Source organism: Ceratotherium simum, chromosome 22 (assembly GCF_057802395.1).
Source record: "Ceratotherium simum simum isolate JZ-2026a chromosome 22, ASM5780239v1, whole genome shotgun sequence".
NCBI classification, from domain to species: Eukaryota; Metazoa; Chordata; class Mammalia; order Perissodactyla; family Rhinocerotidae; genus Ceratotherium; species Ceratotherium simum.
Genome location: NC_141921.1, coordinates 14,166,565 through 14,186,615, shown reverse-complemented (window position 1 = coordinate 14,186,615; position 20,051 = coordinate 14,166,565). Strand labels below are relative to the sequence as shown.

The 20,051-nt window shown below is 53.6% G+C and overlaps 1 protein-coding gene and 1 long non-coding RNA gene across 12 annotated transcripts; one reads left to right on the top strand and one right to left on the bottom strand.

Moving 5' to 3' along the window:
* The first annotated feature begins 35 nt into the window (after positions 1-35).
* LOC147914061 (uncharacterized) lies at positions 36-15,237 on the top strand. Its single transcript, XR_015555762.1, has 2 exons — positions 36-339; positions 15,041-15,237. It is a non-coding gene; the product is annotated as an uncharacterized LOC147914061 (long non-coding RNA).
* PTCH2 (patched 2) lies at positions 2,598-18,767 on the bottom strand. Of its 11 annotated transcripts, XM_087446053.1 has the most exons (22): positions 18,370-18,767; positions 17,720-17,891; positions 10,851-11,040; positions 10,674-10,743; positions 10,445-10,536; positions 9,579-9,774; positions 8,852-8,973; positions 8,563-8,710; positions 8,352-8,483; positions 8,107-8,262; positions 7,930-8,022; positions 7,458-7,583; positions 7,246-7,364; positions 6,791-7,139; positions 6,333-6,645; positions 6,100-6,242; positions 5,833-6,013; positions 5,424-5,704; positions 5,171-5,308; positions 3,943-4,085; positions 3,758-3,857; positions 2,598-3,349 (listed from the first exon to the last, which is right to left on the bottom strand). In XM_087446053.1, exons 1-22 carry the CDS (start codon positions 18,439-18,441, stop codon positions 3,083-3,085), a joined length of 3,603 nt encoding a protein of 1,200 aa, XP_087302179.1. In that variant the 5' UTR covers positions 18,442-18,767; the 3' UTR covers positions 2,598-3,082. The 11 variants fall into 11 exon arrangements, 9 of the variants coding, with proteins under 9 accessions (XP_087302179.1, XP_087302178.1, XP_087302177.1 ...); XM_087446052.1 differs by having other exon boundaries at positions 7,930-8,262; XM_087446051.1 differs by having other exon boundaries at positions 6,100-6,645.
* Between the last annotated feature and the right edge of the window lie 1,284 nt (positions 18,768-20,051).

Below are 20,051 nucleotides of genomic sequence, written 5' to 3'. Positions count from 1 at the left end.
GTTTGAAACGCCCAGAGCGAAAGAACGCTTAACACACTTACGGTTGTTCAGTGCCTGCGCGGGTCGCGCTCCCCGCATGGAATTTACATAGAGCGTGTATTTCTAACGGGCAATATGCCCTACAACGGTGGACAAATCGCCGTGGGGCTGGAACTCAAGCATCGTGTACCGGCCTTTTCGTGGTGCACCATGGGTATGCAAATCGCCGGCGGCTCCGGGCTTGTCGGCGACACCAGCTGCCAGGACCGGGCGGGGTGGCACCGTGGGGACCCCTGGGCGCAGTTCTCCCTCTCTCCTGTGCGAGTCCACCCTGGAACCGCGCCCAGTTTGCCTGGAGAGGTAAGAGCGTGTCCCGCCGGTGCCGGGTGCCGAGTCCCTTACCGGGGCTGGGATTAAGTGTTAATCTCAATTGTTGAGGTTCAGTCCTATCATTCCATACCCACAAGGAACCCCTCGTTCTAGGGACAGAAGCGGAAATGGTCGAGTACAGACACTCAGGGGCGGTGGGACCACGTAGGAGGCACACCATCACCCCTCCTGGAGGAGATGACATTCAATTTATCTTGAAGGATGGTTCCTTCAAGGAGGGCTGGAAAAGTGTTCCTGGCAGAGGGAATGGCATATGCGAAATTATAGGCGGTGAACATGAAAAGTAATTCAGCCTGTCTAGAGTGTGGTGTGTCTGAATGAGGGTGTGTCTGGCTTGGCGCTGTAGCAGAGAGACCTGGGGTAATGGCAGCACCTAGCCCAAGTTAGGCCTGGAAAAGGCTTGGATTTTGTCAGTGATGGGGGAGCCATGAAAGGATGTTGAAGTCAGAGGGCTGAATAGTGTGAAGTGCCACACAGGGTGGGCTGCTCTGCAAGCACTGTCCCCAGAGATAAGACTTGTGCCCGGAGTCTAGATGTGGTCAGTACCCCAGGACTGACCACTCCTGGGGTGGTCTAACTCCACCTGGCTTGAATCCCTTCAGCTGCTGCCACACCCATGTTTCAGGGTTGTTCCCTAAGCATGCAATCACAGCAAAACCTTTCAGCATAGCTGACATCTATACAAGCAACAAAAAGAGAGCACCTATGAAATGCTGAGTCATGTCTTTTTTTTTTGCTGAGGAAGAGTCACCCTGAGCTAACATCTGTTGCCAATCTTTCTCTTTTTTTCCCTCTTTGTATGAGCTGCCGCCACGGCATGGCTGCTAACAAATGAGTGGTATAGGTCCTTGCCTGGGAACCGAGGAACTGAACCTGGGCAGCCAAGCAGAGGGCACCGAACTCAACCACTAGGCCGCTGGGCTGGCCTGCTAAGTCATTTCTTACATAAATGATTTCATTTAAACTTTATTTATTTATTTTTCCCCCCAAAGCCCCAGTAGATAGTTGTGTGACATAGCTGCACATCCTTCCAGTCGCTGCATGTGGGACGCGGCCTCAGCATGGCCGGAGAAGCGGCGCATTGGTGCGCGCCCGGGATCCGAACCCGGGCCGCCAGCAGTGGAGTGCGCGCACTCAACCGCTAAGCCATGGGGCCGGCCTAATGATTTCATTTAAAATCCTGAAAGAGAAAGCACCCTACACGGTAGGCTCTAATCTTCCCATGTCACAGATGAAGACACCAAGGCTCAGTGAGATTAGCTAACCTTCCTCTGTCACCCAGCCTGTACGTGGCACAGTGGGCTGACATCTTTTGCACTATTCCAGCCTAGTGAGCTCTCCTGTTCCACGCAAAAGCCCCTCCATAGTGACCCAAACACTACCAGAGGGTGGGGTGGGATCATTGCTGGTGAGTGGGTGGCTGGAGCCTAGGGTGTATATGTGTGTTAGTTGAGACTGAGCCCTGGAATAGTTGGAGAAGAGCAATAAAAGACCTCTCCCACCCGATGATCGGGCGATGCTCGGTACTCCAGCCCAGGGCTGTGGCCAGAACCTTCAAGGCCTCTGTACAATGGGGCTGTTCAAGCTTCACAGAACAAACAGCTTACATACAGTGCCTCACTGGTTGCTAGCACAACCTCAATTTCTGGACACTTCCCCCATCTGATTCCTTGGCTGGCTGGCCAAAGATGCCTCTGGGGCGCCAGGCTGACTGCTGACTTGTAGAGGCCTCTGCCTTGGTGGTTGGTCTGGGCATAAAACTCCTAAACTATCTCCCTAGTCCCTGCTGCCCCCATCTCTGCTTCAACTGGCCACTTTCCCAGTCTGCTTCCACCTCACCTCCCACCGGCTGTGTGGCTGTGCCCCTCCTCCCAGGCCCCTCACTTGGCTGAAACAGGAAGGCAGGAGATGAGTCTGGAGAGGTGTGCAGGGCTGGATTATGATGGCTCTGAAAGCCACACAGTAGGGTTTGACACCAAAAACATTTGTATCATTTTGTATACTGAGCACATCGCCTGGACTCTGTTACCAAGTATGTGGCCAATATGTGTTTGCTGAACATCATCTTCACTTGCCCATGAATAAACAGACCTAAGTCATATGACAAAAATTTAGAACCTGGGGCCTTTCCCGCCCAGGACTAGAGTAACCCCAGGACCTTAGACCCTGACACCTCCACTTGCAAAGTCCCAACTCCGTCTGAAAGAAAAGCACCAAAGTCATTTGAGCTGAGTTCATATAGAATATATTTCACTCTTTAAAAATAAAACTTTCAGCATAGCTAATATCTACACAAACTACAAAAATAAACATCTTCATATAAATAATTTATGTGGTAGGAGGAGGGCAGGGATTCAGAGAGTCCACCCAGGAGTCACCCAGCGGAGGGGGCAGGAGGGTCCCTCAGGCTTGGTCTGCTGGGGAGCAGCAGTGTGGGCGGGAGGGGGACAGGGCTGCACTGCAGCTTGAAGTGCTGGCCTCTGCCCCAACCCAGGCACAAGCACAGAGGACCCGGGGGTGCAAGGCTGCTCCAGCCTCGAGGGTGGCGGTTTTGTCTGAATATCAGGGAGGTCTGTGACGGCCGAGTCGGGGAGGGGACTCAGACAGACGGCAGCAGGGCTCTGCAGGAGTCCGCCCTGCACTCAGTAACCCTACTGTTGCTTCCCAGTGACTTCATGTGGCCCACAGGGGGCTCCAGGCTTCAGCTGCTCTTTCACCCTGTTGTTGGACACGGTCCCCTAGAACCGAGGTTGCTGGAGCCGTTGGCAGCTGGTGTGGCAGCAGGGGGCCAAGTGGGCTCGTCAGAGGCTGGGTGGATGTAGGCACCAGGCAGTGGAGGTGGGTGGAGGGCCATGGTCATGGAGGCAGTCACTCTGGCAAAGCTCTGGGGCAGGGTGGTGGACACGCCCCATCGGAGCCATCTTCCCCGTGGAGCTGGGGGGCTCAGGACCTCTGGGCTCTCCTTGTACATCTGTACCACCTGGGGGAAGACACTAGCTCCAGTGAGCCCAGGAGCTACTGGGGCCGCAGTCCCCTTCAGCAGTGCCTTAGTGCCTCATCACGATTGTGGGGAAGCTGGGGTCCTTGCTGGCCTCCAGCGGGATATGAGAGCTGACAAGGGACAGGATAGCGAGGCCTGGGGCAAACCTGTACCTTGCTTTGGACCCCAAAAGGCTAAGGTGGATCCCATGAAGAAGCCAGGAGGGCTGAGGGAAAGGGACATGGTGTCTGGGCAAAGGGGGAGGCTACCACCTTCAGTTGGCGGCGCCTCATGGGGAGGGTCCTCATCAGCTGAGCCCTGTCTATTGGCACTGAGGGCATTTCTGTCCCTTCCCTTGCCTGTCCCACCCTGTTCCCTGGGCTGGGAGCAGAGGGAGGGTGTGGTCACCTCTGCTGGGGGGCCCAGGATGGACAGCAGCACAGGCAGCAGCACGAGCCCATGGAGGAGGCCCAGGAGTGTGAGCACCGTCAGTACCATGAAGAAGTACCTGGGTGGGGGTGGGCAGTCAGCCGGGGCAGGCCCTGTCGCCAGCACGGGCAGGCCCTGCCTCCTTGCCCTGTGCCCTCCCCTACCTTACGATGAAGTCAAAGTTGGAACCAGCAAGCATGAGCAGACCCAGCAGCGTGGAGACGGCCCCATCAGTCACTGGGGCAAATGTGTGTTCTAGGGCATGGGCAGCCCGCAGGTTCCGGCCACCCTGGGTGGTCAGGAAGCCCTGGGGGGACAAAGTGGTCCTGCAGCTGCTCCTTGGCCAACCAAGGCCAGCTCATCTACAGCCCCAACTTCTGCTCCTCTATCCCCAGGGCTCACCCATGCCTTGGCCCACAGAAGGCCAGGTGAACCGAGTTCCTGGGAAGTGTCCAGGAAGCATGCATGAGTCCATTCAGGTAACACTGTATAGATGTGCCTAGTGAGACACAGAGAGATGCGTAGGATAGGTCAGCAAACTACGGCCTGTCACCTGTTTTTGTAAATAAAAGTTTGTTGAAGCACAGCCACACCTATTTACTTGCTTATTTTCTGTGGCTGCTTTAGTGCTACAATGGCAGAGTTGCAGTAGAGATTCTATGGCCTGCCAAGCCTAAAATATTTACTATCAGGCCCTTTACAGGAAAAGTTTGCTGACCTCTGGTCTAGAAGGATGGAGACCAAAGTGATAACAGTTACTTCTCAGGGTAGCATTTCAGAGGATTTCTAATTCTTTCTTTGTACTTGTCCACGTACAGACTTTCTTTTCCCCAGGGAGTGTATATTGTTCTTATAGTCAGAACCATAATAGGGCAATTATGGGAGAAAAAAGAAGGGAGCTGTTTGTGGGGTCTGGCCAGGTTTGTGTTGGTGCTTTCTGCTAGTCTGTGGCCCCCACCCCACCTCCCACTCCTCCGCCAGACAACAGGCTTTGGGAGAGCCTGCCTGCTTCAGTTCTACCATCTCTGTATTGGTAGAATTCCTCCTTTACCCACTTGCTACCAGCTACCATCCCATTTCTCTGATCCCCTTCACAGTAAAACCATCCAAGAGAATTGTTGATTCCCATGTTCTTACCTTCATTCTGTCCTTACCTCATTCTAGTGAGGTCTTTGTCCCCTCCTCTTTCTTAAAATGGCTGCTTACTTATTTATTTGTTTACTTGTTTACTGTCTATCTCTACCCCTTAAAATATATGCTCCTTGAAGGTAAAGACTGTATTGCTATTATAGCCCCAATTCTTGAATTGTACCCAGGACATAGTAGGCGCTTGATAACCATCTCTTGTACACTGAATCAGCTAGCCCGCCCCTCCCCCTTGCCTGTGCTCACCAGAGCCATGTGGACCGTGAACTCGACACCAATGCCTACAGAGGCCACAAGGATCACCACGGGGATGGCGCTCAGCTTGATGCCCAGGAAACCCATGATGCCAAAGAGCTCTATGGTCATCATCGCCAGGATCAGTACCTGGGAAGGGCAGGGCTCACCCAGGGCTCCTGGGAGGAGGGATAACGGGATGGGGAGGGCAGGGCAGGGTGGGGGAGCCACGGGTCTCTCTAGCCCTACTCCTGCAAGGACTCACTATGAGGCCAGCTGTCCAGGGGTTGAGCAACAGCAGGGCACAGACGAGGAAAGTGCACATCAGCAGGATGCAGACAGCCAGCAGGAAGCAGCGCCGCAGGCCCAGATACTGCTCCCAGAAGAGGAAGGGGGAGCCACTGGGGTAGGCGCGCACCCCGGCCTGGCCTGCCTCGGCACACGCTGCCCGGGCCCCCTCAATGGCCTCCACGAAGTCTGCAGTCTTCTGGAGGCCATGCAGTAGGAAGGGGAACTGGGCAAACTCCAGGGGCTGGGCCGCCGGGACTATAGATGGGAGGGGGCAGCAGGGAGAGGAAGGGGGGCCAGTGAGCACAGGGAGCAGTGGGCAGGGCCTTAGGGTAGGGCTGTGTGGGCCCAGGCCGAGGCTCTTGCTGGGCTACCCCTGGACTCACTGCGAAGGTTCTCCCCGGTGGTGTCGTACTTGTCATGCAGCCACTCGGGAGGTGGGGGGTAGAAGTTGGCCTGTGAAGCTGCCAGACCCAGGGGGTCACTGCTCACCCACACGGTCAGCCCCAGGTAGAAGAGCTCAGGTGGAATCAGCCCCTCCTTGTCCACCAGCTTCCTGGTGGTCAGCTGCAGAGGCAGAGAGGGCTGAAGGCCTGGGCCCATGAGGCCTGGAGCCCCTCGGTGCTCCCTGACCCTTCCAGCCCTCTCCCAACCTGGCTGAAATCCAGAGGCTCCTGGGCATCCCCAGTCTGGATGAGCAGCTTGTAGGCCAGGGCCCCATCCTCAGAGCCATTTCGGTACGAGTGGTGGGTGATGCGCCCAGAAGCCCAGTCCTGGTCAAATGCAGCCTGTATTCCTGGCAGAGAAGAGGGCAGGGTACAGTTAGTCTGTGGGCCCAGGGGCTCCCGCCTGCAGCAGCCCTCCCGCTTGTCTCCTCGCCTCTCACCCTGTAGCCAGTTGCGGTAATAGTGCAGCCAGGTGCGGGGTGCCTGCGTGGCAGGTGGGGGCAGCACAGCCTTGAGGGAACTGAAGCGCTGGTGCAGATCAAAGAGGGCGCTTTGGGAGTGGGCGTAGTCAAAGCCACCCTGTGTCACCAGGGCCACCTCGTACAGGGAAAAGTACCTGAGCTGGGCGCTCAGGAAGGCATGCTCCTTGGTGCCCCGAGGCACCACATCTGTCAGGGCCAGCCCATCCTGCACCAAGGTTGCTCCGTAGAGGCTCAGGCCCAGAAGAGCCCCAAAAAGCACCAACACCATGGCCTGTGGGAAACAGCAACTGAGCTGGAGGCCCGGGGATGCCCCCAGCCCTCAGGTGCTGGGCCAGACCCTCTGCCCTTCTTGGGGCCCAGAGACACCTAAGCCTCTGCTCTGGCCCATCTCGACCTCCCCGGGCCTGCAGTCTCACCTTGGTGTGTGACTGGAGCAGTAAGGGTGCAAAGTGATAGCGGGCGAAATGCGCAAGATTCCAGCGGACACAGGGCAGGGACTTGCAGGCTGCCTTCTGCCTTGTCCCCTCCTCCTGGCCTAGAAGGTCCCGTGTGGACCCTCCTGGGCTAAAGAGCTCAGAGCCCAGTGGGTCAGAAGGTGGGGGCACCAGGTGGGCTTGGGGAGGCAGGATGGTGACTACATGCTGGCTGCTGGCTTCACAGTGGGCAAAGGCTTGAACTGTGGCAGTCAGGTGGGCAATGGCCACTGGTACTGTCCTATCCTCCAGCTCCTGGGGCAGAATCTGAATCACCCGAGCAGAGCAGGGGCTGGAAGAGGCAGAGAGAGGGGACGACAGGTCTGTGCCTGGAAATGCTGCTTAGGGGACAGGATGGGATAGGGCCAAGGGAGGAAGGCCTGGTGGGGTGGGGGTACCTAGAGAAGCAGCAGAGCACATCAAGGCGCTGGCAGTGGCGCCGGTGCAGGTCCAGGCTGAGGACCGCTGGGAAGACAAGCATCACGGCTACAAAATTGCAGCCAACCACTATGGCTGCCTGGGGGATGGACAGGAAGGGCACAAAGCTGGATGAAGCATGCCCCCAGCTCCATGCCCACCCTGAGCCCAGGCCCCATTCGTGAGGCTTCACCTGCAAAGAGAAGGCCCGCAGTGCAGGGATGGGAACCAGGGCAGCCATGAAGAATGCGACCATGTTGTTGATGGACGTGAGTGCGACGCTGGTGCCCGTGCGCTGCAGACACTCACCTGTGCGCTCCTGCCAGGACAGGATGGGGGATGGGGGGCATGGGTCTTCAAGGTACAGTGAAGGGGAGGCTTGGGAACTTGGGATGGCAGAGGTAGGATAAGAACCACACGGCAGCTAACATTTATTGAGTACCACGTACGTGTCATGCATGTACATCTAAGCACTTGACTTGAATTATCTTACCAATAGTCACAACAACCCTTACGAGACAAGCAGTATTATTGCCCCTGTTTATAGATGAGGAAACTGAGGCATAGAGAGGTTAATTACCAGTCCAAGGTCACCCAACCAAAAGGCTCTTAACCCCTATGCTGAACTGCCTCAGATGAGCCCATGCTGGAGGACGAGGCCTCACCTGAAGAGGGGTGCCCGGTGGAGCCTCTGTGAAGGCATGGGCCAGCAGGAATATGTCATCCACACCGATGCCCAGCGCCAAGAAGGGCAGCACCTGGAGGGGCACAGGGGCAAGCAGCTGGAGGAACTGAGTGGCTTGAGCTGTGGCACTCAAGTCTGCCCTGCAGTCCTGGTGTACCTGGGTAGTGGCAGCATTGAAGGTGATGCCAAGCAGGGCGCAGAGCCCAAGGCCCGAGGCCACTGCCAGGGCCACCAGCAGCACCCCGGCAAGGCCCACAGCACCCTGGGACTGGGCACAGTCCCACCGCAGCATTGTCACACAGGCGTAGGCCAGCTGTGGGGAGAGAGGGCACAGTCTTGGACAGGGGCTCCCAGGGTGGGCACCGAGTGGAAGTGGGGAAAGGTGCCAGGAGCAGGACTCACCATGAGCAGATAGCCTCCCACTAAACGGGCAGCACTGACTTCAGAGAAAGTGTGCAGGATGTCATCCAGGGTGGTGGAGGAGAAGGCGTGGATCTGCTGGGATGCATTCTCAGGCAGGGCCTCCTGGGCCAGCTGGAGAGACAGGGTGGATCTGAGGGGCAGGAGGAGGGAGCAGCCTCAGGGCATTGCCCTCGCCCTCCTCCACACTGACCTGCACAAAGCGCCGCTGCCAGGCCTGCAGCACTGTGCCAGCCTGCTCCTCACTCCAGCCGATGTCATGTGTCTGGTAGTCGCCCCGGAAGTGCTCATACAGCTGGTGGGGACTCATCAGCAGGAAGGTGCTCTGCAGGGCCTCTGCCCTGGTGGGGGTGCAGGAGAATTAGGGGTCAGAGCTGGCCTGAACACAGTGGGATTCAGGGGCTTTTGCCAAAGTTTCCTGGCATTAGAGTATAGATCCCCATGCCTGGGGTTTCCTGGCCAACTCCCAGGGGAGGCCCTACCTCAGCAGCTGTCCTTGGGGGTCTCTGGCCATGCCTCCCAGCAGCAGTTCCTCCTGCCAGTGCATGAACTTGTGGGAGAAGCCGTGGCAGCCCCCACTCAACTCCTGAGCCACATTGGGAGCCTGGAAGGGGGACAGGGGAGAGGTTTATTACTCAAGGCCCTGGCTGTGGATAACTGGCTGCTCCTGGGCTGGTACCTCCAGGAACCATGCCTCCACGGAGCTCTGTATTCCTGAAGTGCAGATAACAATTCTCCTAAGCCTCTTGCCTCCTCTGTGAGTGAACAGCTACTGTCCTGCAGAGAGGAGGCAACAAGAGGGAGCAGAGGCCTGAAAATAGGCTGCTGGGAGGAGCTGGCATAACGTTGGTGGATTTTGGAAAAAGGTCCACGTTCACAGGGCCACACAGGTACTCGGGAAACTAGGTCTGATACTCGTGCTTAGCTAATTTGTCCTCAGTTTCCCTGTAAAGCCTATTTTGATAAAGTCTGGTCTTTCTGGGCTTAGAAAAGGACAAAGGGATTCGTATGCCACTTGAGGGTTCCTTAGAAGACTGAATGGAATGGAATATTCTAGGTGTCTAGCACAGTGGGGGCAGGATAACAATGTCCCGGAAATGGGGGGCAGAGCACAGAGCACAATCTGCTCTCTCCCAGAACAGAGGAACATGTGAGGAGGGATAAGGGAAGGAAAATCGCCTTTCCCTGGCAGACCTGGCTGGAACCCACCTGCCTGCTGTGGTGGTTAGGGGCACTAGGTGGGCAGTGGAGGTCATCAGGGTGCAGACAGGGCCGTCCCATGTAGGCCTGGCCCACCTGTGCCTTGTCTAGCAGCTCCCGGAAGCCCTCAAGGGAGGCAAAGGGGCCCAGCTCCTCCAGCAGCTGCTCTGGATCCAGATTGGTCCACTGGATGTCGGGGCGGCCCCTGGGAGGAGAGCCCATGGTTGGTGAGAATCTGGGATCAATTCCCACCCTCCAAACTGTTGCTAGGGGACTCATGCTGTACCCGACCCTCCTAGCTATGCATTTGTCCCTCCATATGGGTGTGCAGGGTTTAGCTTCCCAGAGCTCCCAGGCTCAGCCCACCAGGCTGCTGCAGTGAGCTGTGGATGTGTATAAGGGGCTGAGATGGACATCAGGACAGACAGTACTTAATACATGGAAAAGGCCCAGAGAAGTCCCACTGAGCCCCTTCCCAAGCCGTCTACCCTTGGTTCTAATACATAACCATATGGGCACCTGCCTGTAACAGGTTTTCTTTCTGGCCTTGGCAACAGCTTAACTGATCCCTAGCTAACTCTCCCTGGCAAAGTCTCTTTCTGGGGATCTTTTTTCTCCTTTGCTCAGATCTTACAGATCTTTGTGGTTTGTTCTGTCTAAATAAGACAGGTCTACTTTTCCTTTGGAGGTGACGAGAAGGGGGATGTGGATGTGGAGAGAGCCCCAGGGCAGCCCGTGCTCTGACCCTGGCCTGGGAGGTCATTAGGCCCCGGCTGAGGTTTTGATTATCATCTTCACTCCCACCCCTCCTTTCCGCTGGGGAAGTCCTGGCAGGAGACGAAGCAGGGCCCGGGAGCAGCTATGGTGGCACTCACGGCAAGTAGGCAGAGCCCCCTTGGAGCTTGGCTCCCTCCCAGAAGCAGTCGAGGGGAGTGAGGATCACACACGGAAACAGCTTCTCAATCATCTGCCAGGGACATTCCAGGCCACATCAGTTCTGTTCCTGGGCTCCTTTCTCCACGACATTTGTAGGATGCCCTCTGCAACCCCCCATCTCCAGACTTTAGCCTCCCGGAGTCTCAGAAAACAGCTCAGGATACTCACCCGCTCAATCATTCCATTTTCAATTAGGGGAACTCCTGATTTGTAGCAGATTTTGTTCAAATCCCAGGACCTACAATAGCCAGGGGCAGAAGAGATCAGCAGAAGAGGGGGATTCCTGCTCCGGCCCTGCCATAGCACCTCTCACTCCCAGCTGCTCTGGGGCTCAGCCAGACTCACTTTCCATAGAGTGACACTTGCACTTTACTGGCGGTGAGGGCTGCCAGGAGGTGGAGGCCAAGTGCCTCAGGTGTGAGAACATTCTCCCCTTCCTGCCGCGGGGTCTGTATCAACATCTGGGAGGTGTATGCAGCTTCCTCCCCCAGCTTCTCCTTGGTGTAATGCAGCTCCTGGCTCACCCGGCTGCCCACTGCCAGAGCAGAGAGAGAGAGCTGGGAGGAGAGAGCCTCGGTGGATCAGAGCTCTGAGGGATGTGGGACCCTAACCCACTGAGGCCTCCTAGGACAAGTGGGAGCAGCACTGCTGAGAGAAGCCCCCACCTTCTCCCTGATGGCCACGCTGACTCCCCGGGCTCCTGGCCCTCTCCTCGGACTCTGGAGCTCTGACAGGGAAGCAAGAGGTGTCAGCTGTGTGGCTCTATGGAATTCTTGTGTGGTCTAAGGTTTAAGCATGAACCAGGTTGGCTGTGCTTGGGACAAATAACTTAAAAATAAGCTGGGCCAGCGGTGGCGTAGTGGTTGAGTTCATGCGCTCTGCTTTGGCGGCCCGGGGATAGGAGGTTCAGATCCCGGGCTCGGACCCATGCACCACTCATCAAGCCATGCTGTGGTGGCATCCCATGTACAAAATAGAAGATTGGTGCCGATGATAGCTCAGCTAGAGTCTTCCTCAAGCAAAAAGAGGAAGATTGGCAACAGATGTTAGCTCAGGGCCAATCTTCCTCACCAAAAATGAAATGAAATAAAATAAAATAAAAATAAACCTATGAATTGTTTAAAAAAAAAAAAAAAGCTGGGCCAAGCTTGGATTATGGGGGTGTCCTGGTAAGGGAGCTCTCACTCAGTCTCTTGCTGCTCTGGCGGGGAGGACAAGCAGGGACAAAAGGGGCCAATACGGAGGCTGCCATTGAGAGGGTCTCCTAAAAGAACAGGTCTAGGGCTGGGCCTGGTTCCTAGTCCAGGTTGCCCCAGGCAGTGATTTATATCCATAAGCCTTTTTGCAAACTGCTCTGCAAAGAGGGTCGGGTTGAGAGAGCCTGGTAATAATGGGCTCTGCGGTCACATAGGAGAGGGGGAGGATCAGACAGTCTTTCAGTGTGATGCTGTCAACATATTGCTTCCACTCATGCAAGAAGTACATGGAATCAGCTCCTGTACTCTGGCAGAGGTGACATCAAAGTGGGCCAAGGGAGGGGGCTGGCCCTGTGGCTTAGCAGTTAGATGCGTGCGCTCCGCTACTGGTGGCCCGGGGTTCGGATCCCGGGCGCGCACCGACGCACCGCTTGTCTGGCCATGCTGAGGCCGCGTCCCACATACAGCAACTAAAAGGATGTGCAACTATGACATACAACTATCTACTGGGGCTTTGGGGGGGAAAAAGGGAAAAAAAAAAAAAAAAAAAGTGGGCCAAGTGGAAGAAGGGGTTCCAGATCCCTTTCACCAGTCTCACTGTCCCGACCATGGGGAATCCCAGTGCCAGGCCTGCCTTAGTCTCCTTGATTTTAGCACCCCTCAGTCTCCTTGATTTTAGCACCCCTCAAGTCCAGCATGACGCTGGCCATGGAGTCATGCTCTGTAACTGGGGCCCGTGGGAGGCAAGGACACTGTCAGGGGATGTGACCTGACTGTGGTTTGGAGGAGAGCAAGGGCCAGTGCCAAACCATCCCGGAGGCTTTGTGGACTTGGTCTGGTCTTAGACCCAGTTTGCTTCCACCTGTCTGGGGCCTCTTCCTAGTGGTCACTCCACCCCTAGGGCCTACATATACTCTTCTCTTAGACTCCAGCCTCACCTGGGATCATCATGCTCCCCAATCTCTTTTTCTTTTTTTTTTTTTTTTTTTTTTAAAGATTTTATTTATTTATTTATTTTTCCCCCCAAAGCCCCAGTAGATAGCTGTATGTCATAGCTGCACATCCTTCCAGTCGCTGCATGTGGGACACGGCCCCAGCATGGCCGGAGAAGCGGTGCGTCAGCGCGCGCCCGGGATCCGAACCCGGGTCGCCAGCAGCGGAGCGCGCTCACCCAACCGCTAAGCCATGGGGCCGGCCCCCCAATCTCTTTTTCAAACCCATATAATCTCCTCACTCATGAGAGCCCCAAACCCTTAGTAACCCCCAACACAGATTCACCCCTATGCTCACATACCCCACCAAGTCACATTCCAGGCCCTCCTCTCATAAAAACAGTCTCACACAGCCGTCCTGCCTCCTCCACTGACATATTCCACCTACTCTTTTTCTTCCTTCCCTGACCCCTCAATCCTTCCTCAGGCCTGTACTGGAGTGTTTACTCCACCAGGCTTAGGCCAGAGCTGCCACGAAGAGGGACAGGAGGGGAGGACAGAGATAAGCTCCCCATAGTACGTGAGTTTGCTGAGCGGAAGGAGGCATGGGAGAAGGAAGGAACCCAGAGAGAGCTAATAAGAAAACAAGAGAAAGAAACACTGACAATTTCAAATAAAACATCAAAGAGAATAAAGAATCCTCAGAAAAAATGAGGAAGAGAACAAGATAAACCTCAGCTGACAACAATGATGATAGACATGAGGACAGAGGAACTGGATGTCCTATGAGGGCAAGAAGAGCAGGTGTAGGGAGAGCACAAAGAATCTGTGCAGACCCTGCTTTGAGCCTTGGCTCTGCTACTCAGTCTGTGCTTGGGGCAAGTTACTTAGTCTCTCTGACTCTCCATTTCCTCATCTGTAAAATGCGAACAATGCCTCCCTTGGTAGAATTAGAATCAATGCAAGCAGAGTACTTAGGAAATTGCCCAGCTCACAGTAGGTACAGATATGGAATTATCATTCAGTAGTTGCTGGGAGAGAAATGATGTGACAGAAAAATGAGAAAGAACTGGAGAATAAAAAGACTATAAGTAAGTGGGGAGGAAATAGGAGAACAGGGGAAGGAGACAGCAAAATCAACACAATTGTTAAAAACTTTGGTGCCTTTACAAAAGGGAGAATATAATTGGTTAACCAGTATGGAAAAAGAGTCCACCTTATAGGTAATCCTGTAAATGCAAATTAAAACAGTAATAAATTACCATCCATCAAATTAGCAAAATTTAAAAAATTGGTAGCATTTATTGCTAGCTTACAGGAGTGCACTCTAACCTACCACAGGAGTGTAATTTGGTACAATATTTGGGGGAAAGCAATACTGCAATATATATCCAGACCCTCAGAAATGTTCATACTCTTTGGTCCAAAAATTTCACATGCAAGGGCCTGTAAGCTATTGTAGGGACTCAGGCTGTCCCTGAGTGAAATGGGAAACATGGTAGGTTTTGAGCAGAGAAGTGAGATGACCTGAGTTTTTTGGTCACTTAATATACTGTGGAGCTGAGTTGTGAATGATGAATAGGAGTTGGCCAGGGGAAGAAGTCAGGAAAAGGTTTTCTGGACCAACTCTGTGCAGGGAACTGTCAAAGGCTCAGCGCTGCTGGACTGCTAAGAGTGAAGCAGAGACAACGCTGGAGAAGCAATCAAGAGTTAGATTACAGAGAGCCTAGAATATGTGCTAAGGAGCTGGGACTTGATTCTGGAGCCCCCCCAAAACCTGTTAGAAAGCTGTGCAAAGGCTCTAAGCAGAGGACTGACTTGCTCAGATTTAGATCCACCACCGGAGGGCAGTGCAGAGGCAGATTTGAAGGTGAGGCCTACAGAAGATCACTCGTTCACCTCTCTAACAGACCTTGATTTCATTGGCCATCTTCTGAAAGGCCTAGTGACTCAGGGCAGCTGGGCCCCTCCCCAGCCTCAGGAAGTGAAATTTGATTAGTCTAAGTCAATCACAGTTATTCCATTGCCTTGGCCAAGTGAAGGATTTAGGCATAGGATGCTACAAACAGTTCTTGCCAAAGTGACCAAATAGGAGGTCGGCTGGGGGGCTTCTGGTAAAATTTTCCTCACTTTCAAAAAGGGACACAAGGGCCGGCCCCGTGGCTTGGTGGTTGAGTGAGCGCGCTCCACTGCTGGCGACCCGGGTTCGGATCCCGGGCTCGCACCGACGCACTGTTTCTCCGGCCATGCTGAGGCCGCGTCCCACATACAGCAACTAGAAGGATGTGCAGCTATGACACACAACTATCTACTGGGGCTTTGGGGGGAAAAATAAATAAATAAAAATCTTAAAAAAAACCAAAAAGGGACACAAGACAGAGATGACTTTCATTTTCTGCCACTGCAGCAGCCACTTTGGGACGAGGAGGTGATAAGCCTGAGGACAAAAGCCCGACATGCTGAAGAAGGCAGAGGGGAAAGATAAAAAGAAACTGAGTCCTTGCTGATGTCCTTGGGTTGCTGAATTAACCATCCTGGAACTTCTCTACTGTCTACTGCCAGATTTCTTGTTACAGGGGATAATAAATCAATCTTCTTGCTTCCTCTCTCCCTCCTTTTCTCTCCTTCTCTTTCGTGTGGCTAAAAGTGTTCTAAATGTTACACTCAGCAGTGTACTGCCAGAGACTGAAAAAGGCCTCAACTAGAGCAATGGCCATCAGGGTGGAAAGGAGGGGTCTGTTGAGAGAGGTTAAGAAGGAAGAGTTTGTAACTGATTAGATGAGCAAGAAGAACTGAGGCTGACTCCCAAGGTTTCAGCCTTGGGTATTTGATTAACCAACTGATATGTGGCTGTCCCCTGCCTTCTGAATAGAATATATGTTCCTTATCTTCAGGAACAGCTCCAATTTCAAACCATCTCTATCACTGCTTGTGTAAGTACTAGTTGGGCTATCTGTTGTGATTTTTATTTTAAAGAACAATCTATCTCTGAGCCCTTTAGCTTTGAAACTGATCAGGAAGGACAAGTCACATTTCAAGTCTCTCCATGACAAAGCTGGAGAGGACCCTGCACTCTGGTCCAGAACTCTGACAGTCAGTGTCTGTCTTCTTCTTTTGCTTCCTGTATTAGCAAAACGGGAAAGGAATAGAGAATACCCCTCAGACCTCACCTTGATCAGCAACTCTTGGCTTCCTCAACTACATAGAAGGCTCAGCTACAGATGTTCAGAGAAAAGATCAGGTCAAGACCACCACTTTTACCTCACCCCCAGCCCTAGCCAACAAAGGACAGAGTGGTGTTCTGAAATAAAGAAAAAAGGGCTACCATCCTCTTCTATCACCTCCTCCAAAGAGCAGCAAAAATCTAGTGGGATCTAGCCTGTGCTATGCTGGAGTGTAGGAGAGAGAATGAGGAAACATGGAGGCTCAAGTAGTTTTGGAGAAGATCTGGAGACTGGAGGAGGAAGGGGAGGGAGACAGCTTCTATTATGGCAGGAAATCCAAGAGTCATTTGGGACCACCCACACAGCAGTGGTGTGGGTGGTGGTATGTGTATGTGTGTGTATGCACATGTGTGTCCTGGGGCTGGGGGCAGGAAGGCAGGCACAGAGAAACATCTGCTTTGGACCCTAGGGCTGGCCTAGAGTGTGTATGTCTGTGAGAGTCTATAGAGGGCTGGGGGTAGGGTGGGGATGGGGTGTGGGAGCCCAACAGGCAAGCAGCCTCCAAGAAACATCTGCTCTGGATCCTAGGGCTTGTCAACATTTGAAATAACTCAAAGTTGTGAGACTCTAACCTGGGGCCTGCCTTTGGGTGTGGGCCAGGGCTGGGGGAGGTTTGGGGGAGCTCACAAATGCACATTTCCCAGGAAAGAACACAGGGGAGTTTGACTCTGTTAAACAGCTGACATATAAAACCAGGGCCCAGGAAAGAAGAGAGTTATGCTGAAATTATTAATAAGAAATGATTTTTATTTAATGCTTCCATTAGCAAGTGAGGATTTGGTCCTATCTGATCTTGCTGTGCCTCAAAGTGCAGATTCTCTGCTACTGTTCCACTAAATGGTTGCAGGGGCTGTGGGTCATGGGACCTGTCCCCGGAGGCCTGCCAGATGATGTACTCAGTTTCCCCAGGCCTCCACTTCTATCTTTTCTGATTCTCCTGGCAAGATGTGACCTCTCCTTTCCTTCTCTTATACAACATAATCATATTCTGCTCTGTGTTATATTGTGTGTTATATCCCAGCACATATTTTACTTTCCTTGCTACTGAAAGATGGGTCTTGTTTCACTTGCCTCTGCAAGCCCTGCAGTGCAGTAAAAAATACACACAAAAGGTTAGCAATAAAGTGCGTGCACTCCGCTTCGGCAGCCTGGGGTTTGCAGGTTCGGATCCTGGGCGCGCACTGACACCCCACTTGTCAAGCCATGCTGTGGTGACGTCCCATATAAAGTAGAGGAAGATGGGCACGGATGTTAGCCCAGGGCCAGTCTTCCTCAGCAAAAAAGAGGAGGATTGGCATTGGATGTTAGCTCAGGGCTGATCTTCCTCACAAAAAAAAAAAAAAAATTACCTCTTTATGGGCTGGCCTGGTTATGCAGCGGTTAAGTGTGTGTGCTCCGCTGTGGCGGCCCGGGGTTCGCAGGTTCGGATCCTGGGCGTGCTCTGACGCAGTGCTTGTTAAGCCATGCTGTGGCGGCGTCCCATGTAAAGCAGAGGAAGATGGGCACAGATGTTAGCTCAGGGCCAATCTTCCTCAAGAAAAAAGGGGAGGATTGGCATTGGATGTTAGCTCAGGGCTAGTCCTCCTCACAAAAAAAAAAAAAAAGGTTAGCAATAAATGCTAGATAAACATACACACTCACAGATAACTATTCTATATACCTATTCACAGGACTCCATTATCTACAGATGTCCATTTACAGTTTGGGAGGGAGCAGTGGTCCCAGATGCCCAAGTTCTGGCAGGCAGGTGCCCCCTCTAGACCTAGAGCCAAGCCTACTCGAACTCAGTAGCCAGTTCCTCACCCCGTTCTTGTCTTGGGCTCCCCATACCCAAGTAGCTATGGCCAGTGTCCACAACTCACCTTCTACCCAAAGCTGTTCTAGATCTGTCTCAATGATGGCCACACGGAGGCCCAATGCCAGAGCCCCAAAGGCCAACAGTCCCAGGAAGAGCACTTTGCCACAGTGTCTCTGGATCCCGCAGCCCAGAGAGAAGAGCAGGTTCTGGAAGTAAGCACGAAGCCAGAGTGGGATCTGGGATGGAAAGAGAAGGGTCAGCCAGGCATTACTGCAATGATGCATGCAAGTCTTCCCTTTTCTCCTTATGTACACCCTCAGTCAAGCCCTGGCTTCTTGGTTTCTGGATGCAGGACAGCGAGGACCTACACAGACCCAGGCCCAAACATGCAAAAAGATTTAACTCCATTTCCTGCCCCCCACCCAATATACACCTGAGGAAGGCAAAAACCTGTTTTCTGAGAGTAGGATACACACATATATACAGTATACATACATCTGTTTTCAGGTGGACACAGAGGTGAACCCACAGACACACTCACTCTCACCAGCCAGATGCCGAGGAGACGCAGACAGACAGGCAGACACACAAACAAACCTTTCCCAAGAGGGCGATAACACAAGGCACTTAGAGACATCACACCTTGCAGAGGCCGAGTCACAGACCTGGGGTCTCTAGACCTGGTCCTGATTTTCCGTCTTCCCCTCCACTCACCTGGGGTGCTGCCGATCGAGCTGGGGGTGCGTAGCCCGGGGGCAGCTCCCTGAGGAGCGGCGGCCGAGCCATGCAGGCAGGGATGGGGGGCGTGGGCGCCCCCAACTCGCGTTATCGGGGAACGCCCATAGGCTGGCCTTGGTGTCCCTGTACCGCGGGGCGCCGCTGGATTCAGTGGGGCCGCTCAGGAGCGGGCGCGGGCGCGGTGCGGGTGTGCACCGGTGGCTGTGAGAGGGAGGCGTGCAGGGGGTGCGGCCGGAGTGGGTCCCGCGTGCCCGCAGAGCTACAGGCCCGCAAAGCCCGGCATGGCTCGAGGAGGCGACCGCAGTGCCGAGGAGGCGCCTGTAGCCCCAGAAAAAGGGAGCGGGCCGGGGCGACGCCCTCCCATTGGCTGAACGGCCCGCAAATTACCCAGAGTCGCGCGGCCGGATCCGCTGCTAGGCAACGGCGCCGCGGGAGACCACCCAGGCAGGGCCACACTTCGCCTTGCTTCCCCGCCCACCCGGGGGGCCCTCGGGGAGGAGGAGGGAGGGAAATCCCGGAGAGGCTTGGCGCTGGCCAAGTATAAGTCAGGCCAGGCCAATGCTGAGACAGAGTATCTGCTGGCCGACCAGCCAAGACCCCAAGACTTCTCCTTTTCACTCTTCCCTGCCTCCATTCTTGCCCTCTTCAGTCCACTCTCTCCACTGAGGCCAGAGTCATCTCTCTAAAACGCAAATCTGATGATGGCTCCAAAACACAAAGCCCACTTAGAGCACAAGGCCCTGGGTGGCCTAACTCAAGACTTCTCTCCCATAGTTCCTTCATACCCACCCCGTGCTTCTTCCGGCCCGCAGAGCCGCCTGTAATTTCCTAAATGCACCGCGTTATTCCATGCGTTTCTGCCTTTGTACAGGCTGTGGCCCTTGTGTCTTGGCAGACAACCTTCAAAGCTGACCATGAACCAATTACCTTCTCTTGGAAGCCTTCCCTGATACACAGCTCCCTGCTGACAGATAGTTGCTTCTTTCTTTGTGCTCCTTATAACACTCAATTTATATATTTATTATTGCATTTATGACACAATTTATGTACTTCAAAGTCCACCTCCCTCACTAGACAATAAGTAGTGCTCAGTAATTGTTGAGTGAGTCATTCAGAGTTGCAGAAATCAGGGTGGGAAGGACTGGAAACAGGGAATAGTTCCTTTATTAAACTTTCATCAACTAACTGTTGCATCTGAGGGTGCTGTTTCTGCCAGGTTCCTGACTGATTGACCCTGAGTGGCAGAGGAGGGTAAAACCAATATCCTAACATGTAAAGTTTGGAAAAGAGAAAAAGAATCTCCAATAAATTCATTGCTCTAACACAACTAGTCTCATCTCTGGCCAATTTCTTGGTCAGTTCTTCCAGACTTGTTTATCATTATGTCATAAACATTTCATGTTACTACATATTCTTTGTATCAATCATTTGAAGAATGTTCTTAGGACAGATTCCCAGGAGTAGGGGTGTTGGGTCAAAGGTATGAACATTTTTATGGCTCTTGCTACACATTGCCAAACTGCTTTTTGAAAACTTTTGTCAATTAACATCATCTCCAGAGCCTCTGTCCTGGGGAAAGGGAACCTTTCGGCTGAGGGCATGAACACTTAACAGGGTTGCCACTTCCACTGATCCACCATTCATCCAGCAAAATGCGT

Excerpts from the sequence above, each read along its gene's own strand:
- PTCH2 (XM_087446051.1), bottom strand. The coding sequence starts at position 18,441 with ATGGCTCGGCCGCCGCTCCTCAGGGAGCTGCCCCCGGGCTACGCACCC. Across the intron at positions 10,744-10,850 it reads CAAGTGTCACTCTATGGAAA|GTCCTGGGATTTGAACAAAA; the intron begins GTGAGTCTGGCT and ends TGGCTATTGTAG. Across the intron at positions 8,974-9,578 it reads CTAACCACCACAGCAGGCAG|GCTCCCAATGTGGCTCAGGA; the intron begins GTGGGTTCCAGC and ends TCCCCCTTCCAG.